A 19,979-nucleotide genomic window follows, 5' to 3' on the forward strand; every position below is an offset into this window, starting at 1 on the left:
AAAGATCTATTGTGGGGAAGCAGGAGGGGCGACCGGGCCTCAGCTGCTAGTGTGAGGGCCGGGAAGGGAGGGGGCCTTCTCTGTGGACCCCCGGGAGGGGAGGGGGTGCTGCTTGCTGACTAGCCCATCTCTGGGCTACAATGTCACAGGGCTGGTGGCTGGGGCGGCTCTGGGGACTAGGGGATCGTGTGATGGGATTGCTGTGGGCAACAGCAAATATAAAACTGGTGAGATTAACTCTGTGTGTGTGTGTCTTTCTGTGGGGTTGGGGAACACGGACACTGGGTGGGAGCCCTTCTCAGAGTAGGGCAGGCAAGGTGGTCAAATCAGACGCTGTTAAGAAAGTGTACAAACTTTACTGCAGCACATACACACATACACCTGTGGATAGGGAAGAGCACCTGGCCACAGGGTAGACGGAAACAGGGAGGGATGGCAGCTTGTAACATGGCTTTCGCCACAGCCTCCCTTGAGATAGGGAAGGCCTTAGGTTGAGGCCCCAGCAACCATGATGGGGGTGGGACTCAGGATGGGGGACTTGGGAGAATTTGGTGGGGGAGAGGTGCTGGGGAGGCCTGAGCAGTGGGGACCCTCCGAGCAGGGTCCCAAGGGCTGCAGACTCTATAGTCCTTCGGCTCGCCTCACAGCAGCGGTCTTGGGGCTGGGTCCCTCAGTGGCATGTCCCAGCGCAGGCTCTCCCTCCGTAGACATTTGGTGCCCTTGGCCCCACAGTGGAAGCCAGTGGGGCAGCAGTGACGCTGATCCGCACAACAGACACCCTGGACGGCCACAGATGGGTGGGGGCAGGGGGTCAGAGTGGGGCACCTGGCTCTCAGGGATACCCAGCTCCAGGGCAGGGGTGAGGGAGCACTGACCTGGTGATAGGGACAGCAGGCCCAGCCTCCTCGGCTATCTCGACAGCAGGTCTGGTTATCATGGCAGAAGTGCCCTTCCCCACACTTCACGTTCCCCACACCCACGCGAGGGCCACGGGCCAGGCGGACGGCCAGGTGGGTCGAGTCTGCCTCCTTCTCACAGGATCGGGCCTTCACGTTGCAGGTGTACCCGGCTGGGCAGCAGTGCTGACGGTCCTCACAGCACACAGCCTGGGAGGGACAGGGCAGCCTTCAACTCTCCCCTCCTCTCCCTGGGAGACTCAGACCCCCTGTGCAGGGCAGGTGGGGTGGTGGTGGGGGGGGGGCACTCACATGAGGCAACTGGCAGCAGGCCCAGCCTCCACTCAGGCTTGGGCAGCAGGTCTGTCCCACGGGGCAGCTGGTGTGCTGGTCACAGCCTATATCCCTGCGGTGAGATGGGGAAGCCCGGCGGGCAGGCATCTTCTCCAGTCCACTCACCACCTTGCTCCCCCTCTGACAGTGCCCGTCGTCCAAGCACGTATAGCCATGGGGGCAGCAGTGCTGGTGGTCTGAGCAGCAGACAGCCTGGCAGGGGTGGGGGGGGGTAGGGGGGACAGTGGTAGAACAGGATGGTCTGGGAAGCTGCCATGTGGGACAAAAAGCTAAGCCCCTGCCTAGCCCGACTCCCTCTCCTGCTCACAGCTCCCCCAGCTGGGAATGAACTTGACCCAGCTGGTGTGCCACCTGTGGGCCAGGCAGGGGAGAGAAGAGCAAAGCAACAGGAGGCTGGCCACCTGCCTTGGCTAAGACCCTGTCATCCCCCTGCCATGCTCTCCCCCTACCCACACACCTCTGGGGCAGGACAGCAGCCCCACTCCCCGGACATAAGTCGACAGCAGGTATTGGAGGAGGGACAGCTGGTGACGTTATCACAGGGGACATCATTCTCTGTGGCCTGGGGGTTCAGCAGCTGAAGGCGGGCTGGGGCCTGCACCATCCAGGGCATCTGGGGGGCGTTCTGTTCACAGGTGCCCTTCGCTGTGTCACATTTAAACCCAGCCGGGCAGCAGTGTACATGGTCCTCACAGCATACGGCCTAGGGTGAATGGACAGGGGACAATGGGCACGAGGCCTAGCTGGCTGCCACTTTCTGCTCAGCCCAGCCCACCCACCACTCCTGGGTACCTGGGCAAAAGGGCAGCAGCCCCAGGCCCCTGACTGCAGACGGCAGCAGGTGTAGCCGTCTGGGCAGCTCACCTCCATGTCACATTTCACCTCCTGCACTGTGAGAAAGGCACGGAGGACAGGTCAGCGGTGGCTGTGGGGGCCCTCAGGACACCCAACCCCTTGCTGGCGCCACAGCTGGACCCAGGTGTGGAGAATGGAGAGTATATTTAGGCCACCTCAGCAGTGACCCAAAGGCAATGACTAGTGTGGAGGAAAAGGGGCTGTGCCAGCCCTGTCCCCTCCTTGTGGCCATCAGCCTCCCACCCCCTTATCTGTTCCTGGAACAGTGCAGTGGAGAGCTCCTGCACATGGTGCAGGTAGAATGGGGTCTGCAGCCTTCCTCTGGTACCTGTGTGTGCTGGCAGCTTGGTGAGGAGGTCCGTAGCGTTCTCCTTGGAGAGGCACTTACTCCGGACCAAGTCGCACACAGTATCCTGGGGGCAACAGTGCAGGTGATCGGAGCAGCAGATGGCCTGGGTGGGGGGAGGGGAAGGTCCTGTGACTTCCAATCTCCGTTGAGCTCAGGGAGCAGCCAGGTGACAGCTGACACTGCCTCAGTCCCCCACTAGGGGGTGGCATGAGTCCTGAGCAGCCAAGCTTCCAAGGACCTGCCAGCACGCCCCACCCCAAGGCGTCCCTCCAAGGTAGGTGTCCGGGCCAGGTGACTGTGGGCACCTAGCCCTTCACTCACATGAGGCATTGGGCAGCAGCCATACTTCCCGCTGGGCAGCTCGCAGCAAGTGGAACCATCAGGGCACTGGGACCGGCCATCAGGGCATATGACCCCTGGAAGGGGAGAGAGGTGTGCGGGGCAGCCCAGGTGGCGGGGAGCTCTTCCCCAGCTGAGAGCCAGATGAGGCCTCGCCTCACTTCCAACCCCGAACCTGATGCTCTCCCACTTCCTTACCTGCCCTGTTACTCCTTTGTGCGGGGATCTTCTTTGCCAGGGGGTGGCTTCCTGTGGCCGTGAGGCAGCGGGCATGAGCCAGGTCACAGGAGGTACCATGGGGGCAGCAGTGCACCTTGTCCTCGCAGCAAGAAGCCTGACGAGAGATGGTTCCGACCCGGACTTTGATCTCTCCAGCCCCTTGCTCTGCCCCTGCTGCTTCCCCCACCCCCCTCTTCCCAAACCTGTACCTGGGGCATGGGGCAGCATCCCCAGGAGCCATCTAGCATAGTGCAGCACGTGGAGGAGTTGGGACATTCAAACTGGCTGTCAGGGCACTGGATGGCACCCAAGGGGTTGGTATCTGTGGACAGGATGACCCAGGATTCCGCCAACCCAGTCAGGGAAGGCCAATACTCCCGTCACTCGAGGAGCTGCTTGTGCCAGAGCCTCCAGGCCCAGCACGGTGGGGCTCGGGGTCCGGCACTGGGCTCAGTGCTCTCCCAGGCACGCCTAACCCACTCTCCCCACAAGCCAGTCTGCTGCGGCAATATGGCACCAGGAGGGGCATCCAGTGACTAGACTGGCCTTAAACCAGCCCAGCTTGACCTCTCTCCATCCTCAGAATGCCTGGCGCTGGGCCTTGAGTCTGGCATCCTCTCCCGCCCCTTCCTAACCTGGTGCTGCCCCTCTGTCCAGCACAAGCAAAGGGGTTGTTTAGTACAGATGCCACGAGAATGAGGGCACAAGGGCAGGAATCAGGTCACCCAGCTGGCGGGGTTCCTGGGCAGGCCAGCCTCTGCATGCTGCCCATCTGCCTGCCCTCCACCTCCACCCCTGCCGCACCTGATCTTTGGAAGCAGGACCTCCCATCAGCACTGCAGTGGTAGCCTCGTGGGCAGCAGTGGCGGCCATCGGCACACGACACGGCCTGTGGGACACAGAGACGCCAACATTGGCTAGGCCCTTTTACCTGGGGTGAGTGGAGGGAAAGTCTAAATGCTGACCTGAGCCCCCGTGTTGAACTAATGGTACCCTCACCTCTGGGAACGGGCAGCAGCTGGAGGTCCCCAAGATCGTGAGGAGGCAGGAGTAGCCAGGAGAGCAGTGGGCATCTAGCTGGCAGGGCCTGCCCAGATGCCTGCTCAGCTCCGTGGGCCACTTGCCCTGGAAAGCAAGAGGAGAGGGCAAAATGAAGGACCCAAGCCTGCCCCCTCTCTCTGGCCATGCCAAGATGCCCCTTTGGAAAATGCCAGGCTGCCAGCTCTTGCCTGGGCTGCAGGGCGCTCACCGGAATGGGATTGCAGCAACTGTAGCTGGCTCCTCCTGGGTCCAGGCAGCAGGCCACAGGGCAGAACTGACCATCTGGGCACTGTGTCCCAGCTACCAGCCCGGCCACCAAGGCCACCCAGCTCACCAGGGTCCACATGGTCTGCCTGCAAAACACCAAGAGGCATTTGGCGACTAGCTTCAACAAGCCCATGTGACCCTTGATTCTGGGGCCAGTCACTCCCCCAGGTCCGTGCCAGATACCACCTGAGCCTCTCCAACAATTCCCTGTTGAGGCAGGAAGAAAGATGTGAGGCCCAAGATCCAGCTTCCTATATGTGTCCTGCATGTGCATCATATGTGTAACAGCACCTGGACAGAAGTGCTGACACAAGGATGCATGTCAGGGGCGCCTGGGTGGCTCACTTGGTTAAATGTCTACCTTCAGCTCAGGTCATGATCCCAAGCTCCTGGGATGGAGCCTGGTGTCAAGCTCCCTGCTCAGTGGGGAGCCTGTTTCTCCCTCTCCCTCTGCCTGCCACTCTCACTGCTTGTGCTCTCTCTGTCAAATAAATTAATAAAATATTGTTTTATTAAAAAAAGATAAAAACAACCAAGTATGTGTGTCGATCTGTGTCCCCAAAATGTGGCCAAATGTCTCCATCTGTGGGTGAGTGTGTAAAGATGTAGGCGTATGAGAGCACCAGTCTGGCTTAGTCAACAAGGCATGTGACTCTTGATCTTGACGTTGTAGATTTGAGCCCCATGCTAGGTGCAGAGAATACTTTAAAAAAAAAAAAATCTTAAAAAAAAAGATGTAAGTCTGTGAAAGGAAAATTTGTGGGGTTTGTGGGTCTGATCTGTAGGGACATGGGGCACCTCCAGGGAGTGGGTGAGGCATCAGTGGCCATGGGAGGACTGGGCTGGGGGGCAAAGAGGGAGTCCCCCTTTGAAGAAAAGCTGGGGTTCCACTTCCCCAGCCAGCCCCTCCAGAAGCCTCCCTGTGTGGGGTGGGGGAGGGGTGTCACATGATGACGTGGGAAACCAGGGTGTTGAGAAAGTTATGAAAAGGGAAGTGTGGGGATCCCTGGGTGGCGCAGTGGTTTAGCGCCTGCCTTTGGCCCAGGGAGCGATCCTGGAGACCCGGGATCGAATCCCACGTCAGGCTCCCGGTGCGTGGAGCCTGCTTCTCCCTCTGCCTGTGTCTCTGCCTCTCTCTCTCTCTGTGTAACTATCATAAATTAAAAAAAAAAAAAAGGGAAGTGTGGTAGCCCGTGGAATCTGGGCTGCCTACCCCAGAGGCCAGCCATACCTACCCCCCCAGCTGTCCCCAACCACCCAGGGAAGGGGTGCACAGGCCGGGCCAGCCTTTGAGACACCTGTGCCCTTGGGCTCCCCCAACACCACCAGGCCCTTTAAGACTCCCCAAACATACCACCCCCAAACCCTGCCGACCCCCTACCCGGAAGCTGAAACTCAGCAGTACAGGAAGAAGATCACATGCACTCACACAGCTGCACTAGCAGAAGAAACCAATCATGAGTCTCTGGGGAGTAACCTCTGACTTCCTAAATGAGTATTCCAAGCTCAGCCAGCCCTACTAGTTCAATGGGATGGGCCCAGAAGATGTTACCCTGCCTGGAGGGGCAAGACTAGTAATGTCTATTGAGCTTCAGGATGCCTGGTTGGCTCAGAAGTTGAGTGTCTGCTTTTGTCTCAGGGTGTGATCCTAGGGTCTGGGGATCGAGTCCCGCATCAGGCTCCCTGCAAGGAGCCTGCTTCTCCCTCTGCCTGTGTTTCTGCCTCTCTCTGTGTCTCATAAATAAATAAATAAATAACATCTTAAAAAAAAAAAAGTTTGTTGAGCCTTTCCCGGGCCAGTTACAATACTCTATCCTATTTTCTTTCTTTTTTGCAACAGCCATCCAAAGTACTAATTACCTTTACTTTGAGGCTCAGAGAAGTTCGGTAACATGCCCTTGTCATATATCCAGTCATGGAGATGACAGGCTTTGAGAGCTACAAAGCATACCAGACTTGGGTTCATGTCACCAGGTGGCACCATGCACAGTGCCCAGGAATGGACCCCTGAACCCCAGGAGAGTAGAGGCCTGGGGTCCAAGCAGAGGAGGGAGACAGAAGCATTTTCTGAGCAGGTGGACAAGGCAGGACAGAAATGAGAAGCACAGGGGTGCTGGATACTGCACTGGGGTGCTAGTCCTAGAATTGCCACCACTGATGGTGAGAGCCTCAAAAGTTGCTGTCTTGGGGCCTCAGTTCCCCCATGAGTCTGTGTGGACACTGCACACTGGGTGTGGCGACGACTTACACCCAGCCAGTCACTTGCATCCTTCTCTCCCTCACCTGGCTCTCTTCGCGGCCCCAGTCCCAGCTCAGAGACCGTTTCCAGGGGACACCGCCTGGCTGGTCCTATACCTTGGCCCCTTTCACCCTCTCCTCTACACTCACAGCTCCAGGCAAGACTCGTCCCGCCTACTTCTTGGGAGTCACACCTCAACCTTCCGTAGGCTGTCCCTTGTCCTGGCTTAGGCCGGAAGAGGTGCCTGTCTGCACAAATCTGGGACCACGGGGCAGTCTTTGGCATCCTAAAGTTAGGGAGTACAGCGTGTGCTTCTAGTGGATACCAATGCACAGACGCGCGCACACACTCACAACCAAGGATGACCTCTCTCCCGCCACCCCCCACTCCCAAGGTAGAGAGGGACAGGAGCCTCTCCAAGCCCCCAGCTCTGCCATCTTCCACTAGGTGGCAGCCCCCAACTCCCAGCGTCAGGAGAGAGATTCCCAAAAGGTGAGCCAACCCAACTGCGAGTGAGCAGGAAAAGTGGCCGGGAGAGGCGGAAGTTGGCTGGTCCCACCCCCCACGAGAGGAAGTACGGGAGCGGCAGACCCAACCCCCGCGTTCGGTCACCACCCCCCCGGCCCTGCTACCCTGGAGGGGGCAGGGCCACCAGCCCACTCGCAGCCCTCTGAGCTCCAGGACCAGGGCGCGCGCCTCTCTCGCTCCCAGTGCCCCGGGGACCACCCAGCACCACCAGCAGCAGCACCAGCAGCACCAGCAGCAGCACCCGGACCGGCCCGGAGCCGGCTCAAGAATGGGGTGGTCCCTGCTCTGGGGAAGGGGCTGCAGCTTCCGGAGCCGCTGGAGAGGGAGAGAGCCCCCTTCTCGTGGGGGTCACTGCAATCACTGCTTACCCCCGGCCCCCCGTAAAACTGCCTCCTGTGCATCGGAAAGCCCCAAAGGAGCTTCTCTGAGCCAGTCTTCTCTTGCCTCCCGGCTGAAACTCCAGACGAGCCTCAAGCCCTCACGTCCGCCCGGCCGAACTGCCGAGGAAGCGAGAGGTCTGCGCGGCCACCCTCCTTACCTGTGACCGGCCCCGCGCTCGCTGCGAAGCCGGGCCGGGCAGCTCGGGACTAGGGCCTGCGGCGCGACGGCCCGCCCACCTCCGTTCCCATTGGCCAGGCGTCCGGGCTGTCGCGCTCCTACTGGCTGCTGCTCGACGGTAGAGGCGGGGCCAGCCTGCAAAGCTCTGCTTTTTTTTCTTACTCAATTCGCGGTCGTCCCTCCCTTCTTCTCGCTTCCCACCCTCCCCCCTCCACTGTTTTATGGGATCATGTGATTGGAGAATCATGTGACGTCCTGGCCGGGCTCGGCCGGGCTGCGGGCGCCTGGCGGAGTCTTCCCGAGGTGGTGTGGCCCCGGAGTGCGTTGGCCGGCGAAGGGAGCTGCCCCTTAGGGGGTGCACTCCAGGGCGTTTACAGGATGTCTGCTTCTGGGTTAGGGACACCTGTGCATCCTGTTTCTTTTGTATTCAACGAACTCAGAATAAATGCTGGGCAGCCAGGCCCCGAAGGGAGGGTTGTGAGGGCAAGGATAGACAGCTCTCAGGCCCTTTCCTCAGGGTGCTCCTGGCCGGGTGTGAGTGGGTAGAGAGATGAGACAGGCTCACGTTCAATCTAATTTAAGGTGCAAGATCGTGTGCCAGGTATTAATGGATGTGTGTAGGGCAGAGGTGGAAGATTGGCTCTTGGCAGGGAGGAAAAGATTTAATTCTACCTTAAGGGCACTTTAAAAATTATTTATTTATTTATCTGAGAGAACGAGCATGAGCGGAGGGAGAGGGAGAAGCAGACTCCCTGCTGAGCAGGGAGCTGGACTGGGGCTTGATCCTAGACCCTAGGATCATGACCTGAGCCAACGGCAGATACTCAACCAAGTGAACCACCCAGGCGCCCCTTTAAGGACACCTTTTGGAGCTGAACCTGGGAGAATGTTAACTGGCAGGTGGACAGGGGTTGGCAAAGCTCCTGAGCAGGGGGTGTTAGGAAGAGCATTAGGAAACCAGATGGGAAGAGCAGCGTTGGGCAGGGATTAAATGCCAAGTACAACGTAGTGGGCTTGAGGAGCTGTTGGGTGCCTGACACGAGGCTTGGGCTGGGGGTGGGAGCATAGTGGAAGTGGCTTCCTCGTTAGAGTCAGCCTTGCCTTCCAGGAATTGAAATAACCGGTGAGGAGAGAAAGGTACTACACAGAACAGATTGGCCAGCAACAAGAGCCAGGCTGCTCCGTGCCAAAAGGCCATTTTGGCTCAGGCCAAAAATGGTTGATAGATGCACCAGGAAAGAGGAGAGGCCCAGAGAAAGCCCAGTGCCAGGCTAGGGGGACAGGCAGTGTTTGGTGGTACAGTGTGGATGGAGAGCACCACAGGCTCAACAAAGAGCTTGGGCAGAGGGGTGGCTGGGGGAGATGACAAACACCCCAATTCAGGGGTGGTGGCATTCTGTGTGTGGGAGTAGCAGGGTTGGGGAATTGTGTGTGGCAGTGGTGCTCAGCCTGGGGCTAGAGAGGGTCTGGAGAGTGTGTGAGGCTCCTGCTGAGAATCAGGACAACCCTGTACGCTAGTGACATTTGTACACAGTTTACCTCCTGAGTATCCTGAGGCAAGGGGAGGTCCCATTTATGCTTCCATTAATAAAGTATGGGCACACACATTTTTCATGAAATGTTAGGATAATCTATAAATGAACATATTAACCGCAACTGCACAGAACCATAAAAAATAAACACAGGGAAAAAAACTAGAGTGATTGATACAAGTATCCCTGAAAAGTATCCTGAAAGGAGTGATTTGCCCATCAGGGATATTTGGCAGTGTGCGGAGATATTCTGGGTTGTCACAACTAGGGCGAGGTCCTCTGGGCATCTAGCAAGCAGAGGCCAGGGATGCTGCTAAACATCCCACAATGCAAAGGACACTCCCACAACAAAGATTATTCTTCCCAAAATGAGTAGTACTGAGGTTAAGAAACTCTCACTAAACTCTCTCAATAGAATCATAAACTGTCTCTGTTCTCTCTGTCTCTGTGAGAGAACTCAAAGTTTCCTTCATATAGCGTCTTTCTCTTATTTCATACATGTATGTGCATACACACACACACACACACACACTCAACATAGGGCTCAAACTCATGACCCTGAGATCAAGAGTTGTATGCTCTACTGACTGAGGCAGCCAGGTGCCCCATATAGTTCAGATATTTTTAATGAATGTTATCTGATTTCCAAGCAACCATAGATTATAGAAAGATCAGAGGAAAAGCAATCACTTTGAGTTTAGCAAGGATTAAAAGCATTTAACAGGAATAAAATGCAAAAGGCAGACTGATGGACTTAGAAGCTCAACATCCTGGAGACATTGGATGTAGGGGCAAACAGTCCTGGATGAGCTGATGGGCCTTGTAGGCTTCACTCTCAAAGGACAAGATAATTAATAGTCAAGGTGTGAGCCTAAGCTTTAGGAAAATATGAATCAGATGCAATTACTCTGATTGCTATGGCAAAGAAATGTGAAACATATTTATTAAACAAAAGGTATTTACCTGTCAAATGGGTGCAGTGAAATTCCACTTTAGTGGAAAGGGTACAGTTCTTCTGAGGACTGCAGAACATCTCTCGCATTCCTCAAGAAACACTCTAGTGTCCTTAAACCCTCTAATTTAGGAATCTCTCTCCCTCTGCTTTTTGCTTTTAAGAAGGGTGCATCCTTTTTTTTTTTTTTTTGAATAGAGAGGACTGAAAATAAGCAGACTTCAGAGTCACAAAGAAATATGACATCAAAGGGTCCATGCCCATTTTCCCCGTCCCTGTGCCCACCCAACTCCCTTTGGCCAGGCCTTGTGATTTTTAATTTTGATAAAATTAATTGACTGTAACTGTGAGGGTTTATTTCTGGACTCTCAATTCTTTTCCATTGATGTATATGTCCTCATGCCAGTACTACATTGTCTTGATTACTATAGTTTTTTTAAGGATTTTATTTATTCATTCATGAGACAGAGAGAGAGAGAGAGAGAGGTGGAGACACAAGCAAAGTGAGAAGCAGGCTCCATTCAGGGAGCCTGATGTGGGACTCGATCCTGGGACCCCAGGATCACGCCCTGGGCTAAAGGCAGGCACTAAACTGCTGAGCCACCGAGGGATCCCCTACTACAGTTTTTTTTTTTAAAGATTTATTCATGAGAGACAGACAGAGAGGGGAAGAGATATAAGCAGAGGGAGAAGCAGGCTCCCTGAATGGAGTCGATGCAGGACTGGATCCCAGGACCCCGGGATCATGACCTGAGCCGAAGGCAGATGCTCAACCACTGAGCCACCCAGGCATCCCTTGGTTACTATAATATTGTAGCAAGTTTTGAAACTGAAAGAGTGGATCCTCCAACTTCTTTTTTGAAATTGTTTTGGCTATGCTGGGTCCTTCAAATTTCTATATGAATTTTAGGATCAATTTCTGCAAAGATGACAGCTGAAATTTTGGTAGGGAATGCACTAAATCTACAGGCTAATTTGGGGTGTATTGCCAGAATAACAATATTAAGTTTTCCTATTCATGAACATGGGATATCTTTACATTTATTTATCAGTTTGACAGTTGCCAAGTATTCCACACTATAGATGTTACATAGTTTACTTAACCGGTCTCATTAAATAGACTTTTGTGTGTTTCCATTTTTTTTGCAGTTACAAATAATTCTACAATAAGTATGTGTGAATATGTCTCTGAGTGCACATGTGGGGGTTAAATCCCTAAAAGCAATATTGCTGAATAAAGGGTATGCATATTTGAAATGTGAATGCCAAGTTGTTTTAAAGTTTTTCCAATTTACACTCCCAGTTGCCGTATTTGGGGGAACTTATTTCCCATACAGTCATGAACATTAAATATGCCAGTTTATTTATTTTTTAATTTATTTTATTTATTTATTTATTTTTTAATTTATTTATGATAGTTACAGAGAGAGAGAGAGGGAGGCAGAGACACAGGCAGAGGGAGAAGCAGGCTCCATGCACCGGGAGCCCGATGTGGGATTCGATCCCGGGTCTCCGGGATCACGCCCTGGGCCAAAGACAGGCGCCAAACCGCTGCGCCACCCAGGGATCCCTATTTATTTTTTTAAAGATTTAATTTATTTTTTCATGGGAGACACAGAGAAAGAGGCAGAGACACAGGCAGAGGGGGAACCAGGCCCCATGCAGGAAACCCGATGTGAGACTCGATCCAGGGACTCCAGGATCACACCCTGAGCCAAAGGCAGACACTCAACCATTGAGCTACTCAGGCTTCCCATTTTGTTTGTTTTTCAAAATATTTTTATTTATTTATTTAAAAGAGAGCGTTAAGGTGTGTATCAGCAGGGGGTCCAGGCAGAGGGAGAGGGAGAATCTCAAGCAGACTCTTCATTGAGTGTGCAGATTGACGTGGGTTTCGATCTCATGACTCTGAGATCATGAGCCAAAGTCAAGATTTGGACACTTAACCAACTGAGCCACCCAGGCACCCTGAATATGCCATTTTAAAAGATGTTTTGCCAGGGGTGCCTGGTTGGCTCTGTCAGAAGAGTGCGCAACTCTTGATCTCAGGGGGGTGAGTTTGAGCACCATGTTGGGTGTAGAGATTACTTTTGTAAATAAACTTACAGGGATCCCTGGGTGGCGCAGTGGTTTAGCACCTGCTTTTGGCCCAGGGCGTGATCCTGGAAACCCGGGATCGAATCCCACGTCAGACTCCCGGTGTATGGAGCCTGCCTTCTCCCTCTGCCTGTGTCTCTGCCTCTCTCTCTCTGTGTGTGACTATCATAAATAAATTAAAATTTAAAATAAATAAATAAATAAGTTTACAAATAAATAAAGGAAGGAAAGAAAGAAAGAAGGAAGGAAGTTAGTTTTGCCAATCTAATGACAAGAGATATTCCAGATTGTTTTATCTGTGTTTCCTTGATCTCTAAGGAAGCTGAGCACTTTTTTCTTTTATATAATTTTTTTTTTTTTAATTTATGATAGTCAGAGAGAGAGAGAGGCAGAGACACAGGCAGAGGGAGAAGCAGGCCCCATGCACCGGGAACCGATGTGGGATTCGATCCTGGGTCTCCAGGATCGCGCCCTGGGCCAAAGGCAGGCGCCAAACAGCTGCGCCACCCAGGGATCCCTGAGCACTTTTTTCATATGCTTATTATGCGTATGTATTTCTTTTGTGAATTGCCTATTCTTATTTTTATGAGGGTTCTCCAGAGAAACAGAACCAATTGAAAGATATGCAGAAATAAATTTATTAAAAGGAATTGGCTCATGTGATTACGGAAGCTAACAAGTCCAAAATCTACAGTGTGGGCCAGCAGGCTGGAGACTCAAAAGGGCCAATGGTGCAGATGAAGTTGAAAGGCAGTCACTGGAGAATTTCTCCTTGGTTGGAAAGGCCAGTTTTTTAAATGTTATATTCAGGCTTCCAACTGACTGGATGAGGCCTGCCCACATTAGGAGGGCAACTTGCTTTAGCCAAAATTTATTGATTCAAATGTAAATTTCATCCACAAACACCCACATAAAACTAACACATAAAATAACACATTATTTTTTGTTTATTTTTCTTCAATGTTTTTCTTTTTCTTGTTGAACTGTGGGAACTCTTTGTATATTCTGGATATTATATATATTGTAAATATTTCCTCTGAATCAATCATTTCTCTTTTATCATTGTTTGTGGTTTCTTTTGTAATCAGAAATTGTGTTGCTGTTATGCCATCTGAAATCCAGTGATCAATCTTTTTCTTTTATGGTTTCTGCCTTTCCCCCCTCCTCTGGCTTAAGAAGTTAAAAATATGTTCTTCTATAAATATGGTCTGTTTCTATTCCTACTACAGCCCCAGCTGGATGACCTCAGATGCCAGTATTGAGGCACCAAAAGTACTGAAAGGTTTCACTGAGAAGTCTGGCATGGAGAGGCCCTCTGGATGTGTCTCCCTGGCTGAGATATGCCTCCAGGTCAGCCCCAGGGCTGCTTTCAGAAGTAGTGGTCTGGGTAAAGGATAGGGCAGCTTCCTTCTCCCTCCTTCCTTCCACTTCTCTCAGCCTCTCCCCGGTTCTTCCAATTGCCCCATCGGGTTTTCTTCATTCAGAGTTACTGTTCTCACCCCCATGGAAAGAGTCACAGGGGCCTTTCCCCCCAAGATCCTGAGTTGTCAGCTCAAACGTAAGATGTCCATTTAAATTTTAATCAAACCAGAAATGAATTTTGTTTAGGGAAAGTATGTCTCATGCACTATTTGAGACATATTTACACCTAAGTATTCATTGTATATCTGAAATTCACATTTAACTGAGCATCTTGCATTTTATCTGCTAAATCTGAAAGCCCTGAGGACTAAGGTTGGAGTGAGGGCACAGAAACAGCCTCTTCTCACTCACACCTACTCCTTCCCCTTCCTGCCTGAGTCACCTTGGGGTGAGCAATCGTCCGCGCTTGCCCTCATCATCAGGCACCTGACTGGTGAGGCTGTGGGGCTGTGCTGGGTCCTCCAAGCTGTCTGGGTGGTGTGGGGGAGGGGATTTGGGACTGGGCTAGTAACCTGGCCAGAGGCTGTGGGAGGATATTTGGCAACAGAGGTACTAGATGAAATCAGGAGACTCAGGTTCCTGTCCCAGCATAGGCTGCGAACTTGCCCAGTGCTGCTGGGCAGGCCACTTTCCTTGTTGTTGTGTTTTAGTCAATTACTATTTTTTTAAAAAGTAATCTCTACGCCCAACATGGGACTCGAACTCATGACCCTGAGATCAAGATCGCATGTTCCAGTGATTGAGCCAGCCAGGAGCCTCAAATCAACTATTATTTTAAACAAAACTAACATGTAAATAAATGTTAATCAAATTATAACACAAAGCATCACTCTTGTCCTTTCTTCCTATCCTAGACACCCACTTTCAAACCCTTTCAAATTTCTTCTGTGAGTTTCCCTCGCATTTCTAAATCAGAGTGCATTTTGGAATTCTCGCTTTGTCTCTGGGCTCTTCATATTCATCTGAGCACCACTCTGCTCCCCGTCCACTGGGAAATTCTGAGTCTACAGTGAATGGTGGCAACTCCACTGGCCCTGGGGAGAATGATGCTGGGCAGTACCCTTAAATCCAGCTGTGGGGTACTTGCAGGATGGGAGGGAGAAGATGAGAGGGATGAATGGAGGATGAGAAGGCAGGTGGAGGAAGCAGATTATTTGGCTCTGCAGAGGCGCTGGCTGGAGAGGCCTCTGGGGATCTGCTAGCCCACGTTCTCAGCCCCAGCTGTCTATCCGTTGGAATCACTTGGGGGAACTTTTGCAGCTGCAGATGGCTGAGGTCTGAGAACCTCTCACCTCACTCACGCCTCTTTTTATGGAATGAGGAACCCAGTACTCAGCGAAGAAACTATTCTCCAGCAGCTCTTCCTCTTGCGAGCTGCATGACTCAATGTAAGCTCTGCAGCAGCATCCTGGTCTGGACATCGCAGACTTTGAGATTGAAGCAGTTCCCTGCATGGAGTGAAGTAATGCCTGCAGGCCCTCGGCACAGAACCTGAACCAGGTGCATGCTCCATTAACAAAGCTGCCCCCATCTTGGTGATTCTTCCCCTTAGGCCCTCCTAGCAACTCCTCAACTTTAGTTAGGAGACTGCCCCCCTTGCCCCTCAGCCCACCTCACTCTCTCCTCCCTAGCCCTGGGCTCCAGGTCTCTCCTTCCAGAAACTCCCCTGGATCCCCACTGGGGCTGCACTCCCCATCCCACCCTACTGGCCCACTGTCCAGAACTCTGTCCCCCCTGGGCCTGACTCCTGTGCTGGGGGGAGAGGCTGAGATGGAAAACCATCCAGTTCTCTCAGCCAGACAAGGGCCGAGGTCGCAGAAGGATCAGTCCCTCTGAGATGGGGTCGGGGTGGCAGTGAGACAGGATAGGAGGGGCTGACTCCTCTTCTCCCATTCAGATGTGGAGTCAGCATCTGCCTCCTATAGGAGAGCGGGGCACATTTCTGAGTTAAAGTGTCAGCTTCTCATATTTTGAGAGCAGTGGGATGATCTGGAGATGAACTTCTGGGTGAGGGCAGGGACTTATGCCAGCGAGTCTCCAGGAAGGCAGAGTGGCCTCTGGGACAGGCAGGTGGTGGGTGCCAGGGTATAGGAGTCAGCTCTTTCCTGGAAACCTGGACAATGGGCTGAGATCTGAGCAGCGGCAGGACCTTGTCATCACCTGCTGATCTCAAATTCCAGTTCTGACTCGTACCTGCTGGGTGACTTTGGCTTGTTTCTTTGAGCCTAAATGTGATAGAGTAACTGTAATCACCTACTGGGGAGTTCAGGAGGATAGAATGCAATAACATCTATGTAAAGTCTCTCTCTCTCTCTCTCTCTCTCTCTCTCTCTCTCACACACACACACACACACACAGTCCTTCCTCAATAAACTCTCATTTCCTTCTCCATCACACTTATGTTTGAAAGAACTTTTGGGACACCTGGGTGGCTCAGTTGGTTAAGCAGCTGCCTTTGGCTTAGGCTGTGATCTCTGGGTCCCAGGGTGGAGCCCTGCATTGGGTTCCCTACTCAGTGGGGAGTCTGCTTCTCCTTCTCCCTCCACCATGCTCTCTCTCTCTTAAATAAATAAATAAATAAATAAATAAATAAATAAATAAATAAATAAATAAAATCTTTTTAAAAAGAATTTTGACAACCAAACTGCATTTATTCAGGACCACGGCATTCATTTTCCTATTCAAATTTACAAAATCCGTGATATAAAATCTGATTCCACTGGGGTGAAAAAAGGAATCCAGCCAAACCCAAGACAGGGGCACAGGTCCTCCAAACCCTTCCCAGGCTTTCCTAGGGGGCAGGTCCTGGGCCCACAGGTCAGGATACCCTGTTCCTGCTCTGGGAGTCGGGTGCCCCCTGAGCTGCGAGGCCTGGGAAAAGCTGAGACCTGTTGGTGGTCTGGCCAGTGTCACAACTCCCTATGGGTACCTGGAGTACGCTTCCCACCGTGTGCCTTTTCTGAACTTGAGAATCTCCTGGGGGCAGCTATGCCTACTGGTTGGTGCACAGCAGGGGAACTCCAGGAATTGAAGCCTGGCTTCTGTCAAGGGCAGCAAGTGGACAGGTTGACTGTGGAAATGGAAGGAGTGTTTGGGTTGTTGACTCATTGATCATTAGAGCTGGGAGGATAATGAGCTTAGAGACCTGGGGGCAGAGTGGAAAGAAGAATTAGGACAGTGTTTTGAATGCCTACTCTGTACTAGCTCAGTGAGTTCTTTTCTTGCTCTTTTTTTTTAAAGATTTTATTTATTTATTTGAGAGAGAGCACTCACAAAAGTGGGAATGGGGAGGGGCAGAGGGAGAGAGAAGCAGACTCTTGAAAAAAAAAAAAAAAGAAGCAGACTCTTTACTGAGTAGGGAGCTTGACATGCAATGCCTGGGGCTGGATCCCAAGATCCCGAGCTCATGACCTGAGCCAAAGGCAGCCGCTCAACCAACTGAGCCACCTAGGCATCCCTCACTGAGTTCTTATAACAACACTGCAGGGTAGTGTCTCCAGCTCACAGAGCTTTGAGACACTGTGGGCCTTGTCCAGGGTTACCTGGCTCTGAAGTGGTGGAGTCAGTACTGAGTCCAAGTCATTCAGATCCCACATCAGGCTCCACTGGATGCTGACACCAGCTCAGCCCAGCCCTTCCACCCCTCTGAGTGCTTCTGTCCCTTCTCCAGGCAGACCCTGTAGGGGCCAAGAAATATTTGCTTCAAGGTACTTGGACAGGTCACTTAGCTCCTCCAAGATTCAGTTTCCTCCTCTGTAAAATGGGCACACAATAACCCCCATGTGCCCCTTACACAGTCATGTGAGGTTCAAATGAATGATGGAAGCCAAGAGGCCTTGTAAACTGGCACATTAGAAATGGAATTCTTCTTAGGACATCAAAGGGGTTCCTCTTGTTAATCTGATGATCTATCTCTGAAGTGCCAGGCCAGTGTCTAGGTAAGAAAACCAGACAGCTCAAAGAGGTGAAGTCACAGTCACCTCCAGGAGCCTAGGGGGAGAAGAGTGGCAAGGAAAGCAGAAGGGGTGGATGGAAGCGCCCCCTCCCTGGCCCCAGCACCCTTTCCTGGTCACACATCCCATTTACACATCTCATCTGTCTTAACCACTCAGGACTCCTTAAGGGAAGCAAGACCAGGAATAGTCTATTATAAAGATGAAGAAAGGGGATCCCTGGGTAGCTCAGCGGTTGAGCATCTGCCCTCAGTCCATGGCGTGATCCTGGAGTTCTGGGATCAAGTCCCACGTCGGGCTCCCTGCATGGAGCCTGCTTCTCCCTCTGCCTGTGTCTCTGCCTCTCTCTTTCTGTGTCTCTCATGACTAAATAAATAAAATCTTAAAAAAAAAAAAAAGATGAAGAAACAGAGGCCCAGGGATCCCTGGGTGGCTCAGTGGTTTAGCACCTGCCTTCAGCCCAGGGCATGATCCTGGAGTCCTGGGATCGAGTCCCACATTGGGCTCTCTGCATGGAGCCTGCTTCTCCCTCTGCCTGTCTCTCTCTCATGAATAAATAAGTAATATCTTAAAAAAAAAAAGAAAGAAACAGAAAAGCCATAAATTCCTCCAATAAGGTAGCAGAGAAATCTGGACTCAAGTGCACTTTGGGGGACTTTGACTCAATCTTTTATGCTATGGTGGTTGCTGGTGTACTTGATTTCAGTTTTTTAAAGAAGTGGGTCCTAGAGGGATGCCTGGGTGGCTCAAGTGGTTGAGCATCTGCCTTCCACTCAGGGTGTGGTCTCAGAGTCTCGGGATCAAGTCCTGCATGGGGCTCTCCGTGAGGAAACTGCTTCTCCCTCTGCCTATGTCTCTGCCTCTCTCTGTGTGTCTCTCATAAATAAATAAAAATCTTAAAAGTGGGTCCTAGGGCACCTAGTTGGTTCAGTTGGTTAAGCATCTGCCTTTGGCTCAGGTCCTGATCTCAAGGTCCTGTGTGAGTCTGCTTCTTCCTCTCCCTCTGTCCCTCCTCCCGCTCGTGCAGGTGTGCACTTGCGCACTCTCTCTCTCTCTCTCTCTGTCTGAAATAAATAAATAAATGAACTCTTTAAAAAATTGAAAAGTGGGTTCTGCTAATGTTTTATCAAAGCTTCACTTTGTGCCAGGTTCTGTACAAGGTTCTCCTTTAATCTTTAACATAACCATGCTAGGTAGGTACAGTTATGAACCCTGCCTTACAATGAAGGAAGAAAGGCCCAGAGATTAACCAACTTTACTGGCCCTGTAGTTGGGCAAAGGTGAAGTCAGGAATTGAATCCAGGTATGCCCTGGAGCCTGTATTTGTGCCCATCACAATACTCCTTCCTTGGAAGTTTCTAGGAAATCCTTTCCCCCTCATCTGGGCACTTCCTTTTTTTTTTTTTTTTTTTTTTAAGATTTTATTCATTTATTCCTGAGAGACACATTGAGAGAGAGAGAGAGGCAGAGGGAGAAGCAGGCTCCATGCAAAGAGCCCGAGGTGGGACTCGATCTCGGAACTCCAGGGTCATGCCCTGGGCAGAAGGCAGGCGCCAAACCTCTGAGCCACCCAGGGATCCCAGCACACTTCCTTTTGGCGGAGCCTGCCCCACCCTCCCCTTGGACCCCTCACATGGGGGTCAGTCTCCATCAGTGCTCCTAACCCCTGGTTCTCCCTGACCCCCTAGTTCTCCCTCTCTCTGGGCTGGCTCAGGCCCCCTCTGTCACATTACCCGTCTGTCGTATTGCCCTCAGGAATCCCGCGCAGTCTGCAATTGTCTTATTTATTCCTCTGTTTGCAATCTCCTGCACCAGAAAGTGTGAGCAGGGGCCTTACGTGACTTGTTCTCTGCTGTATCAATACTATTGTGCCTACAACACTATTTGGCACAAAACAAATATTCAAAAATAGCTAAAAAAAAAAAATAAAAATAAAAAAAACAGAGAAAAACACTCAAATCAAAAAAAGGAGATGCCCGCCAGCCAGACCTTTGGTCCAGGCCCCACTTCCTCACTGGAACAGCTCCTCCTCCATTTGGGCCACAGCAACCAGCCCTTAGCTCCAGTGTGCTCACTCTGGTCCAGGGGCCCAAGTTCTCCAGATAGCACTGAGAAGTAGAACTTGCAGCCTACAGGAGGCCATGTCACTACTAGGGGACTGGATCCTATGTACTTGGTGAGATCACAGTCCCTTCTGAGGTTCTCAATAGAATCTGACCCTAAGTCAGCAGTTGGTAACATATGTTTTGTACTCTAACAGATTTTTAGAATTGAAATTCAAAGATAGGGGATCCCTGGGTGGCGCAGCGGTTTGGCGCCTGCCTTTGGCCCAGGGCGCGATCCTGGAGACCCGGGATCGAATCCCACGTCGGGCTCCC

General features: G+C 52.0%; 1 protein-coding gene across 2 annotated transcripts; it reads right to left on the minus strand.

Annotated features, from left to right (window-relative positions):
- Positions 1-336: 336 nt before the first annotated feature.
- Positions 337-7,778, minus strand: GRN (granulin precursor). 2 transcript variants are annotated; one of them, XM_038547105.1, is made up of 13 exons: positions 7,626-7,778; positions 4,262-4,406; positions 4,012-4,137; positions 3,817-3,901; positions 3,222-3,334; positions 2,992-3,127; positions 2,776-2,870; positions 2,434-2,557; positions 2,043-2,140; positions 1,708-1,953; positions 1,209-1,442; positions 876-1,106; positions 337-779 (listed from the first exon to the last, which is right to left on the minus strand). In XM_038547105.1, exons 2-13 carry the CDS (start codon positions 4,397-4,399, stop codon positions 642-644), a joined length of 1,764 nt encoding a protein of 587 aa, XP_038403033.1. In that variant the 5' UTR covers positions 4,400-4,406; positions 7,626-7,778; the 3' UTR covers positions 337-641. The 2 variants fall into 2 exon arrangements, with proteins under 2 accessions (XP_038403033.1, XP_038403034.1); XM_038547106.1 differs by having other exon boundaries at positions 7,456-7,632.
- Between the last annotated feature and the right edge of the window lie 12,201 nt (positions 7,779-19,979).

This window comes from Canis lupus, chromosome 9, assembly GCF_011100685.1.
Source record: "Canis lupus familiaris isolate Mischka breed German Shepherd chromosome 9, alternate assembly UU_Cfam_GSD_1.0, whole genome shotgun sequence".
NCBI lineage: Eukaryota > Metazoa > Chordata > Mammalia > Carnivora > Canidae > Canis > Canis lupus.